Raw genomic sequence first — 13,570 nt, 5'->3', positions numbered from 1 at the left:
AAATAAGACTCATGAAGAGCCATGGACATGGCGGCAGAATAAGTTATGGACATGGCCAGTCCCGAATCATCTAGAGCTACAGAAAGATTCAAAGTAGATTCCCATTTGATCATGTATGGGGATTTTATAATTTTCAAATCGTTATTAAACCACTGGTAGATATATTGAGTAGACCAAAATATGCTATGATTGGAGTTGCATAAGATATTAGTCCCCGGCTCCGATAAAGGAGAGCGACCAGTCACCAGTGGCCTCAAAATATCCTTTAAAATAGTAAACTGCATGAAAGCCGATGAGGGAACACCAAACCTATCTTTAAAGTGGGTAAATGAAACAAACTTGTTTCCATCAAAGATGTCATGTAGTTTAGAGATTCCCCAGGAAGCCCAATTTGAATCCAGATCAAACGAGAAAACAGTAGCCAAAAAAGAAAGGGGAAGTCTCAGCATAAGTTCCATCCTAGCGAAACCGCTTTTAATTTTGAGAAATTTCCACCATGCCACAAGAACAGCTACAAAAATGGGATGATCAGACTGAAGCAAAGACTTAGAGGTGAATAAATTCATAATAATATTACAAGGTGGAGAATTTCTATTAAAATATAATTCCAATTCCACCCATGAAGGAGTATGATCTGCAGACCACCAATATAGAGAAATAATAGGCCGAAACATTAGGAAGACCCATACCCCCACACAATTTATGTTTATACAGTTGACTAGAGGCTGTACGAGATCTCTTATTGCCCCAAACAAACAGATTGAGGTGTGCCTGCAAACTGGTCAAATAGGAAGTAGAAACAAGTAAAGGAAGGGACCTGAAGACATAGAGGATCTTGGGAAGAATTATTGATTTTACAATAAGGCACCTTCCCCACCACAATAATACTTTATCATCATAAAATCTAAGCTCTTTAGAAATGGAAGCAATAAGAGAATCCAAATTTCTGGGAATCAATGGGCTAAGGTTTCTAGAAAACCTCAGACCCAAATAAACAATATCGCTCTTCTCCCAACCACAGGGCAAAATATCCTTTATACTCCAGATTTGAGAATCAGTGAGGTTAAATTGAAAAATTTTCAACTTGGACTCGTTTATTTTAAAGTACGAAAAAAATGAAAAATTTTTAAGAAGGGTTTGTAAATCTGGAATAGAATGACAAGGATTTGTTAGGGACGGGAGAATATCATCAGTAAATAAACTGATTTTAAATTCCTTACGATCCGTGCAAACTCCCTTTATGCAGGGATTATCTCTAATGAGCTGGGCTAATAGCTCTATGACAAGTGCAAAAAGCAATGGAGAAAGGGGGCAACCCTGCCGGGCACCATTAAAGATTGGAAACGGGGAAGAAAAGTGATTTATTAATGTCAATTTTTGCCTGTGGATCGGAATATAAAGCCATAATTTTATTTATAAAGTCCAAATCAAAGCCAAATTTTTGTAGCGAACATTTGAGAAAAGTCCAAGTTAAGCGATCAAACGCTTTTTTTGCATCAAGGGAAATGAAAGTGGAGTTAATTTTTCAGGAATTAATTAATTTAATAATATTTATCAGCTTCCTGGTACCTTCAATGGATTGCCGGTGCTTGATAAATCCAATCTGGTCCGTGGAAATTAATTTGGGCAAAATAAGGTTAAGGTTGTTAGCTAAAGGCCCCTTCACATTAAGCGACGCTGCAGCGATACCGACAACGATCCGGATCGCTGCAGCGTCGCTGTTTGGTCGCTGGAGAGCTGTCACACAGACAGCTCTCCAGCGACCAACGATGCCGGTAACCAGGGTAAACATCGGGTAACTAAGCGCAGGGCCGCGCTTAGTAACCCGATGTTTACCCTGGTTACCATGCTAAAAGTAAAAAAAAACAAACACTAGATACTTACCTACCGCTGTCTGTCCTCCAGCGCTGCGCTCTGCTTCTCTGCTCTCCTCCTGTACTGTCTGTGAGCCGGAAAGCAGAGCGGTGACGTCACCGCTCTGCTTTCCGGCTCACAGACAGTACAGGAGGAGAGCAGAGCACAGCGCTGGAGGACAGACAGCGGTAGGTAAGTATGTAGTGTTTGATTTTTTTTACTTTTAGCATGGTAACCAGGGTAAACATCGGGTTACTAAGCGCGGCCCTGCGCTTAGTTACCCGATGTTTACCCTGGTTACCAGTGAAGACACCGATCCAGCGATGTCAGCAGGAGTCCAGCGACGAAATAAAGTTCTGGACTTTGTTCAGCGACCAACGATCTCCCAGCAGGGGCCTGATCGTTGGTCGCTGTCACACATAACGATTTAATTAACGATATCGTTGCTACGTCACAAATAGCAACGATATCGTTAACGATATCGTTATGTGTGAAGGTACCTTAAGACTTTGGAATAAATTTTGAGATCAGTATTAATTAATGAAATGGGACAGTAATGAAGTATTTGATCAGGACTAGTATGAGGGTATGTGCACACGTCAGGATTTCTTGCAGAAATTTTCCTGACAAAAACCGGACATTTCTGCCAGAAATCCGCATGCGTTTTTACCGCGATTTTGATGCGTTTTTGGTGCGTTTTTGGTGCGTTTTTCCCAAATGCATAGAATTGCGGGAAAAACTCAGAAAATCCGCAAAAATAATGAACATGCTCATTTTTTTACTGCGATGCGTTTTTTTCGCGGAAAAAAATGCATCCATGTGCACATAACATGCAGAATGCATTCTAAATGATAGAATGCATAATGTATGCATTTTTAATGAGTTTTTATAGCGTTTTTACCGCGAAAAACCGCAAAAAAAAGCAAAAAAACCTGAACATGTGCACATAGCCTGAAGCTTGGGAATAAGTATAATTGTGGCATCCAAATTTTCCCTAAGGAAAGAACTAACGGACGTAGCGGCATTGAAAATTTGAACTAAAAGGGGGGACAAGAATTTCACGGAATGATTTATAATAATTATTGCTATAACCATCAGGACACCAGGGTGATACTGTACACTGGAATCCTGAGTGTCAGAAGAAATGTAGGTCTTTATCTGTGAATCTGTCTAAAGCCATACCTAGTGGTTTACCTGAAATAATAGAAATTGTGAAAGTCTTTTGTATGTCTGAATCTGAAAAATTACCTCCACATAGAGGTTATGTTTGTTCCAGTAATCTGTTACTACACTCCCATCTCATGAAGAATAAATTATATAATCTTTCTGGTCCAGAACATCAGGCCATGATAGATTATATAACAAACAGTCTGCAAAAGGGTATATCAGACCGCCCATGTCATCAATAGGCCCAGGTTTCTATTTTGTTGATAAAAAAAGATAGTGATTTTAGCTCATGTATTGACTATAGGGAACTTTAAAAAAAAATACTGTAAAGAATCAGTATTCTCTATCACTCATCCCTGGTCTTTATAACCAGCTGACTGGGAGCCTGTTGGTTTACCAAACTTGATTTAAGGGTGAGTATAACCTGATCCATATAAGAGAAGGAGATAATAATAATAATAATAATCTTTATTTCAGAATAATCTATATTTTTATATAGCGCTAACATATTCCGCAGTGCTTTACAGTTTGCACACATTATTATCTCCAATGGGGCTCACAATCTTAATGCCCTATCATTGTCTTTGAAGTGTGGGAGGAAACCGGAGAACCCAAAGGAAACCTGCGCAAACACGGGGAGAATATACAAACTCCTTACAGATGCTTTAACATTTCTGATGCAAATTATTATCGGAAATGTATTAAAAATGTTTCAAAGATTTCCAAACTTCTGGCTGACTTGACTAAGAAGGGGTCAGAGATGAAATCCGTGCCTTCAGTGAATTAATAGAAGTTTTTTTTATCTGACATTGTATTGATTCAGCTTGATCTTGAGCAATTTTTGTAATGTGGAGTTTGATGCCTCTGAATTTGGAGCTAGAGTGGTGCTATCACAAGGTACCTTGTCTCTAAGTCAACCTTAAATGGTGGAGTTATTATGTAATGTGTCAGACAGAGTGGGTCTCGGCAAGTCTGTCAATGTAGCTTTTATGAGCCTGCGGCCCCTGACAGACATAGCAAGGTGTACATGACCAGTCTGGGCTTATCCCGTGTGATTTGCTTTGTGTTTGCACCTAACAAAGTGAATGAAAAGGAATCACATAATAAAACTGATTACATTCATCTTTATGAATCTCTTCTAATAATGTAGCAGGAAATGATTGGTGACAAACACTATGAAGCATGAACCTACAGAAAAGAAGTATAAAATACAGAAGTGAAAATTTGAAAGAGCACAACCTGGTGGGCTATCACCATAAACTGTTAGCCCCTATTTTGTGGTCTAATGCGTTAGTCTGTCGATAATTGAATTAGTAACATAGTAACATAGTTAGTAAGGCCGAAAAAAGACATTTGTCCATCCAGTTCAGCCTATATTCCATCATAATAAATCCCCAGATCTACGTCCTTCTACAGAACCTAATTGTATGATACAATATTGTTCTGCTCCAGGAAGACATCCAGGCCTCTCTTGAACCCCTCGACTGAGTTCGCCATCACCACCTCCTCAGGCAAGCAATTCCAGATTCTCACTGCCCTAACAGTAAAGAATCCTCTTCTATGTTGGTGGAAAAACCTTCTCTCCTCCAGACGCAAAGAATGCCCCCTTGTGCCCGTCACCTTCCTTGGTATAAACAGATCCTCAGCGAGATATTTGTATTGTCCCCTTATATACTTATACATGGTTATTAGATCGCCCCTCAGTCGTCTTTTTTCTAGACTAAATAATCCTAATTTCGCTAATCTATCTGGGTATTGTAGTTCTCCCATCCCCTTTATTAATTTTGTTGCCCTCCTTTGTACTCTCTCTAGTTCCATTATATCCTTCCTGAGCACCGGTGCCCAAAACTGGACACAGTACTCCATGTGCGGTCTAACTAGGGATTTGTACAGAGGCAGTATAATGCTCTCATCATGTGTATCCAGACCTCTTTTAATGCACCCCATGATCCTGTTTGCCTTGGCAGCTGCTGCCTGGCACTGGCTGCTCCAGGTAAGTTTATCATTAACTAGGATCCCCAAGTCCTTCTCCCTGTCAGATTTACCCAGTGGTTTCCCATTCAGTGTGTAATGGTGACATTGATTCCTTCTTCCCATGTGTATAACCTTACATTTATCATTGTTAAACCTCATCTGCCACCTTTGTATTACAGTTTGTATGGAAATCATATAAAGTGCTGTATACAGAAAAATACATAATAATATAATTATAATGCAGTATTATTTAAAAATAATAACACTGTTTTATTTTTGGCAGATGACTGTACCGGGACCTCAGAGGGACATGTGATATTCTCAGATTTTGCAGATGATAATCATAGTATTACATCTCATACATGTGAAGAACATGTAATTTTCACAGCTACACCTCATGCTCATCTCACAAAAAAATTGACACCTGATCCTTTTCAAAAGGTTCTCTCTTCTGCTCCATCAAAGACAAATACACAAAATGAAAGTCATGGAAGTGCTGTTAAAAATGAAATGGCTTATGTAGGGGAAAAATCATTTTCATGCTCAGAATGTGGAAAATACTGTAGTAGTAAATCAAGCCTTGTTACACATCAGAGAAGTCACACAGGGGAGAAGCCGTATTCATGTTCAGAATGTGGGAAATGTTTTGCATACAAATCACATTTTGTTAAACATCAAAGAGTTCATACAGGGGAGAAGTCATTTTCATGCCCAGAATGTGGGAAATGTTTTAAATGGCAAACAAATCTTGTAACACATCAAAGAATTCACACGAGAGATAAGCAATTTTCAAGTTCAGTATTTGGACAAAATTATAGTGAGAAATCTATACTTTTAAAAGATCAGAGTAGTCACACAGGAGAGAAGCTGTTTTCATGCTCAGAATGTGGGAAATGTTTTCATCGAAAATCACATCTTGTTACACATCAGATAATTCACACAGGGGAGAAGCCATTTTTCTGTTCAGAATGTGGTAAATGTTTTAATCTGAAAGCAAATTTTGTTAGACATCAGTTAAGTCATACAGGGGAGAAACCATTTTTCTGTTCAGAATGTGGAAAATGTTTTAATCTGAAAACAAGTCTTATTAAACATCAGAGAATTCACACAGGGGAGAAGCCATTTTTCTGTTCAGACTGTGGGAAATGTTTTAGTCAGCAATCAAATCTTGTTGCTCATCAGTTAACTCACACAGGGACAAAACCATTTTCCTGTTCAGAATGTGGGAAAGGTTTTAGGAATAAATCAGATCTGTTTATACATCAAAGAACTCACACAGGGGAAAAGCCATTTTCATGTTCAAATTGTGGGAAATGTTTTAGTCTGAAATCAAATCTTGTCAAACATCAGAGAACTCACACAGGAGAGAAACCATTTTCATGTTCAGAATGCGGAAAATGTTTTAATCGGAAATCAACCCTTGTAACACATCAGAGAACTCACACAGGGGAGAAACCATTTTCATGTTCAGAATGTGGGAAATGTTTTAATCGGAATTCAAATCTTGTTACCCATCTGAGAATTCACACAGGGAACTAGACGTTTTTTTAAATTCTTTTATTGACAACATGCACTAGAAAAACATACTTTATAGTAAAGTCACTCATCTACAAAAGGAAGGGTAAACAATATAGTGTACAAAATGATTATTAGAGAATGTATACAGTTACCCATAACCATTTGTTATTAAAAATAATAATAAGTATAAAATAATACACCTATATTTGAACAAAGCATGTATTTTTTTTATTTGTATAATACATTTTAAAAGGGTGGTCTGTTGTTGCGCTCTTTCATCCTATTTGCCATTGACCATGGAGACATTATGATGCTATACTGTTATGACCTGGTGGTTAGGAGCACCAGGAATTACCTGATAATTAAACCTCATACAGGACGAGCTCTGGGATGTGGGAGCTCTGCTGATCGCAAGCCCTAATCCTATCACACACACTAGAAATAGCTGTGGAGCGCTTCTGACCAGACCTAGGCGCCTCATCACAGCCTAAGAACTATCTAGCCCTAGAGATAGAAAATAAAGCCTACCTTGCCTCAGAGAAATTCCCCAAAGGTAAAGGACGCCCCCCACATATATTGACTGTGAGTAAGATGAAAGTCACAAACGCAGAAATGAAACAGGTTTCAGCAAAGGGAGGCCAGACTTACTAAATAGACAGAGGATAGGAAAGGTAACTTTGCGATCAGCACAAAAACCTACAAAGACCACGCAGAGTGTGCAAAAAAAGACCTCCGCACCGACTCACGGTGCGGAGGGGCCACTCTGCATCCCAGAGCTTACAGATAGCAAGACAAAATCATGAAAACCAGCTGGACAAGAAAACAAAGAACAAAATAAGACTATAAGGAACTTAGCTTCTGCAGGAGAAGGCAGGTCACCAGAGAGATCCAGGAGCGAACTGAACGAATGCAAAAACATTGCCAGCTGGCATGGAGTAACGATCTGAGAGGAGTTAAATAGAGCAGCCAACCAAAGGATAAACCACGTCACCTGTGTAAGGAACCTCAGAAGCAGCAGCTTCACTCAAAGCCACCAGAGGGAGCCCATAGACAGAACTCGCCGAAGTACCATTCACAACCACAGGAGGGAGTTCGACAACAGAATTCACAACAGTACCCCCCCCTTGAGGAGGGGTCACCGAACCCTCACCAGAGCCCCCAGGCCGATCAGGATGAGCCAAATGAAAGGCACGAACCAGATCGGCAGCATGAACATCAGAGGCAAAAACCCAGGAATTATCTTCCTGACCATAACCCTTCCACTTGACCAGGTACTGGAGTTTCCGTCTCGAAACACGAGAATCCAAAATCTTCTCCACCACATACTCCAACTCCCCCTCGACCAACACCGGGGCAGGAGGAACAACGGAGGGAACCATAGGCGCCACATATCTCCGCAACAACGACATATGGAACACATTATGGATGGCAAAAGAAGCTGGAAGGTCCAAACGAAATGACACAGGATTAAGAACTTCAGAAATCTTGTATGGCCCAATGAAACGAGGCTTAAACTTAGGAGAGGAAACCTTCATAGGAACGTGGCAAGATGACAACCAAACCAAATCCCCCACACGAAGTCGGGGACCAACACAACGCCGGCGGTTACCGAAACGCTGAGCCTTCTCCTGGGACAATGCCAAATTGTCCACCACATGAGTCCAAATCTGCTGCAACCTGTCCACCACCGCATCCACACCAGGACAGTCCGAAGACTCAACCTGCCCTGAAGAGAAACGAGGATGGAAACCAGAATTACAGAAAAAAGGAGAAACTAAAGTAGCCGAGCTGGCCCGATTATTAAGGGCGAACTCAGCCAAAGGCAAGAAGGACACCCAATCATCCTGATCAGCAGAAACAAAGCATCTCAGATATGTCTCCAAAGTCTGATTAGTTCGTTCGGTTTGGCCATTAGTCTGAAGATGGAAAGCCGAAGAAAAAGACAAATCAATGCCCATCTTAGCGCAAAAGGACCGCCAAAACCTCGAAACAAACTGGGAACCTCTGTCCGAGACGATGTTCTGCGGAATGCCATGCAAACGAACCACATGCTGGAAAAACAATGGCACCAAATCAGAGGAGGAAGGAAATTTAGACAAGGGTACCAAATGGACCATCTTAGAGAAGCGATCACAAACCACCCAAATGACCGACATCTTTTGAGAAACAGGGAGATCAGAAATAAAATCCATGGAAATATGCGTCCAGGGCCTCTTTGGGATCAGCAAGGGCAAAAGCAACCCACTGGCACGAGAACAGCAGGGTTTAGCCCGAGCACAAGTCCCACAGGACTGCACAAAAGAACGCACATCCTGTGACAAAGAAGGCCACCAAAAGGATCTAGCCACCAAATCTCTGGTACCAAAGATTCCAGGATGACCAGCCAACACTGAACAATGAATCTCAGAGATAACTCTACTAGTCCATCTATCAGGGACAAACAGTTTCTCCGTAGGACAACGGTCAGGTCTATCAGCCTGAAACTTTTGCAGCACACGCCGCAAATCAGGGAAAATGGCAGACAAAATTACCCCTTCTTTAAGAATACCCGCCGGCTCCGGAACACCCGGAGAGTCAGGCACAAAACTCCTTGACAGGGCGTCAGCCTTCACATTCTTAGATCCCGGAAGGTATGAAACCACAAAATCAAAACGGGAGAAAAAGAGCGACCATCGAGCCTGTCTAGGATTCAACCGTTTGGCAGACTCGAGATAAGTCAAATTCTTGTGATCCGTCAAGACCACCACACGATGTTTAGCTCCTTCAAGCCAATGTCGCCACTCCTCGAATGCCCACTTCATGGCCAACAACTCCCGATTGCCCACATCATAATTGCGCTCAGCAGGCGAGAATTTCCTAGAAAAGAAGGCACAGGGTTTCATCACCGAGCCATCAGAACTTCTTTGCGACAAAACAGCCCCTGCTCCAATTTCAGAAGCATCAACCTCAACCTGAAAAGGGAGCGAAACATCTGGCTGACACAACACAGGGGCAGAAGCAAAACGACGCTTCAACTCCTGAAAAGCCTCTACAGCCGCAGAGGACCAATTGACCACATCAGCACCTTTCTTAGTCAAATCAGTCAATGGTTTAGCAATACTGGAAAAATTAGCGACGATAAAAATTAGCAAAGCCCAGGAACTTCTGTAAGCTCTTCGCAGATGTCGGCTGCGTCCAATCGTAAATGGCCTGGACTTTAACAGGGTCCATCTCGATAGTAGAAGGGGAAAAAATGAAACCCAAAAATGAAACCTTCTGAATTCCAAAGAGACACTTTGACCCCTTCACAAACAAGGAATTCGCACGAAGGACCTGGAACACCATTCTGACCTGCTTCCCATGAGACTCCCAATCATCCGAAAAGACCAAAATGTCATCCAAATATACAATCATGATTCTATCCAGGTACTCTCGAAAGATGTCATGCATAAAGGACTGAAACACAGATGGAGCATTAGAAAGCCCGAATGGCATAACCAGGTACTCAAAATGGCCCTCGGGCGTATTAAATGCCGTTTTCCATTCATCAACCTGTTTAATTCGCACAAGATTATACGCACCACGAAGATCTATCTTGGTGAACCAACTAGCCCCCTTAATCCGAGCAAATAAATCAGACAGTAGCGGCAAAGGATACTGAAATTTGACTGATCTTATTAAGAAGGCGGTAATCAATACAAGGTCTCAAAGAACCATCCTTCTTGGCCACAAAGAAGAACCCTGCTCCCAATGGTGACGACGACGGACGAATATGACCCTTCTCCAAGGACTCCTTTATATAACTCCGCATAGCGGCGTGCTCTGGCACAGATAAATTAAACAGACGGCCCTTAGGAAACTTACTACCAGGAATCAAATTAATAGCACAGTCGCAATCCCTATGAGGAGGTAGGGCACCAGATTTGGGCTCTTCAAATACATCCCGGTAATGTGATAAAAACTCAGGGACTTCAGAAGGAGTGGATGGCGAAATTGACAGCAATGGAACATCACCATGTACCCCCTGACAACCCCAGCTGGACACAGACATAGATTTCCAATCCAACACTGGATTATGGACCTGTAGCCATGGCAACCCCAAAACGACCACATCATGCAGATTATGCAACACCAAAAAGCGAATATCCTCCTGATGTGCAGGAGCCATGCACATGGTCAATTGAGTCCAGTACTGAGGCTTATTCTTGGCCAAAGGCGTAGCATCAATTCCTCTCAATGGAATAGGATACTGCAAGGGCTCCAAGAAAAAACCACAGCGCCTGGCAAACTCCAAGTCCATCAAATTCAGGGCAGCGCCTGAATCCACAAATTCCATTACAGAATAGGACGATAGAGAGCAAATCAGAGTGACGGACAAAAGAAATTTAGACTGTACCGTACCAATGGTGGCAGACCTAGCGAACCGCTTAGTGCGCTTAGGACAATCGGAGATAGCATGAGTGGATTCACCACAGTAAAAACACAGCCCGTTCCGACGTCTGTGTTCTTGCCGTTCAGCTCTGGTCAAAGTCCTATCACACTGCATAGGCTCAGGCCTATGCTCAGAGGATACCGCCATATGGTGCACAGCTTTGCGCTCACGCATGCGCTGATCGATCTGAATGGCCAAAGACATAGACTCATTCAGACCAGCAGGCGTGGGAAATCCCACCATGACATCCTTAAGGGCTTCAGAAAGACCCTTTCTGAAAATTGCCGCCAGGGCACATTCATTCCACTGAGTAAGCACAGACCACTTTCTAAACTTCTGACAGTACACCTCCGCTTCATCCTGACCCTGACACAAAGCCAGCAAGATTTTCTCTGCCTGATCCACTGAATTTGGTTCATCATAAAGCAATCCAAGCACCAGAAAAAACGCATCAACATCACGCAATGCAGGATCTCCTGGCGCAAGGGAAAATGCCCAGTCTTGAGGGTCACCACGTAACAAAGAAATAATGATTTTTACCTGTTGAACGGGGTCACCAGAGGAGCGGGGTTTCAAAGCTAGAAACAGTTTACAATTATTTTTGAAATTCAAGAACCTAGATCTATCCCCAGAAAATAAGTCAGGAATAAGAATTCTAGGCTCTAACATAGGATTCTGAACCACAAAATCTTGAATGTTTTGCACCCTTGCAGTGAGATGATCCAAACAAGAGGACAGACCTTGAATGTCCATATCTACACCTGTGTCCTGAACCACCCAAAGGTCTAGGGGAAAAGAAAGACAAAACACAGTGCAAAGAAAAAAAATGGTCTCAGAAGTTCTCTTATCCCTCTATTGAGATGCATTAATACTTTGGGCCAGCTGTACTGTTATGACCTGGTGGTTAGGAGCACCCGGAATTACCTGATAATTAAACCTCATACAGGACAAGCTCTGGGATGTGGGAGCTCTGCTGATCGCAAGCCCTAATCCTATCACAACAACTAGAAATAGTCGTGGAGCGCTCCTGACCAGACCTAGGCGCCTCGTCACAGCCTAAGAACTATCTAGCCCTAGAGATAGAAAATAAAGCCTACCTTGCCTCAGAGAAATTCCCCAAAGGTAAAGGAAGCCCCCCACATATATTGACTGTGAGTAAGATGAAAGTCACAAACGCAGAAATGAAACAGGTTTCAGCAAAGGGAGGCCAGACTTACTAAATAGACAGAGGATAGGAAAGGTAACTTTGCGATTAGCACAAAAACCTACAAAGACCACGCAGAGTGTGCAAAAAAGACCTCCGCACCGACTCACGGTGCGGAGGGGCCACTCTGCATCCCAGAGCTTCCAGCTAGCAAGACAAAATCATGAAAACCAGCTGGACAAGAAAACAAAGAACAAAATAAGACTATAAGGAACTTAGCTTCTGCAGGAGAAGGCAGGTCACCAGAGAGATCCAGGAGCGAACTGAACGAATACAAAAACATTGCCAGCTGGCATGGAGTAACGATCTGAGAGGAGTTAAATAGAGCAGCCAACCAAAGGATAAACCACGTCACCTGTGTAAGGAACCTCAGAAGCAGCAGCTTCACTCAAAGCCATCAGAGGGAGCCCATAGACAGAACTCGCCGAAGTACCATTCACGACCACAGGAGGGAGTTCGACAACAGAATTCACAACACTATACATAAGGACAATTGCCAAGGTAACCTTTCAATACCCCTCTTGTCTCATCCAATTATTAGAATGACTAATTTAGATGAGACCCAAGGCGTACCTAGAAATTGAGGCATCAAAGAAAAGTCTGAATTGAAAACTCCTTCAAACCACTCACCCCTAAACAAAACAATGATTTGACATGGTTATGAAGTGTATAACTTTGAAAGACAAAGAATAGAAGAATATATTGTGGCAGGCACACAAAAATAGTGATTCGCCATAGTGTTTCACCCAGTATTATAGACCTTCTACGGCATCCACTCAGTGCAACACCCCTCAAGATGGCTTTCATTGAAGTTAAATGCCTCCCACATAATATAATGTCCCCACAATTCCAACTACACATTTTACCCCAACTTTAACCCCCACATGCACATGCCTTCTGTGCACAATGATGCCCACCTCAGTTCCACCACACAGTATGATGTCCCTCATAGTGCCCCTCATATACATTATTGATGCCCCCACGGTGCCAGTGAAGCAACCATAGTTCTCCCAATACCTGATGAAGATGCCACAGTGTTTCCGAAACAGCATGATTCCCCCAGTATGTTCCACAATTCAGTATGAGGCCACCGTTGCACTCCCAATACAGTATGAAGCCACGAAATTGGTCCTGAATACTGTACATTTTGGTGTCCCTCCTCCTCATGCAGGAGACTGTGCTGCTCCAGTCTGTGCTATGTGAGGACTGAGGCACCACATAGAAGGCACAATGATATTGCTTGCAGCTCCAAAGCTTAAACACCCAGGCTGAATGATGGAGCAACAATCTGATCGTTCCCTGTTCCACAAATGTATGCAACTGAATCTATGTCCTCAAGATTCAGATACCATTAGACTAGAGAATGTTCAGCACTGGATGAGAATAGTTGAGAACCAAATAAGTTGCCTTGGCAACTGTCCCAATAATATACAATAAGTTTT

At 42.3% G+C, this 13,570-nt stretch overlaps 1 protein-coding gene across 1 annotated transcript in view; it reads left to right on the top strand.

Annotated features, from left to right (window-relative positions):
* Positions 1-7,050, top strand: part of LOC138667015 (oocyte zinc finger protein XlCOF22-like) — a 34,607-nt gene extending 27,557 nt beyond the window's left edge. The window contains exon 7 of the mRNA XM_069755248.1: positions 5,279-7,050. Within this exon, the coding sequence (XP_069611349.1) occupies positions 5,279-6,534 (1,256 nt within the window). The 3' untranslated portion in view covers positions 6,535-7,050. The remainder of the gene's footprint in view (positions 1-5,278) is intronic.
* Positions 7,051-13,570: the final 6,520 nt, after the last annotated feature.

The sequence above is a fragment of the Ranitomeya imitator genome, chromosome 2 (genome assembly GCF_032444005.1).
Source record: "Ranitomeya imitator isolate aRanImi1 chromosome 2, aRanImi1.pri, whole genome shotgun sequence".
Classification (NCBI taxonomy): domain Eukaryota; kingdom Metazoa; phylum Chordata; class Amphibia; order Anura; family Dendrobatidae; genus Ranitomeya; species Ranitomeya imitator.
The sequence above is the reverse complement of the archived record's forward strand: the minus strand, read 5'-3'. Positions and strand labels throughout refer to the sequence as shown.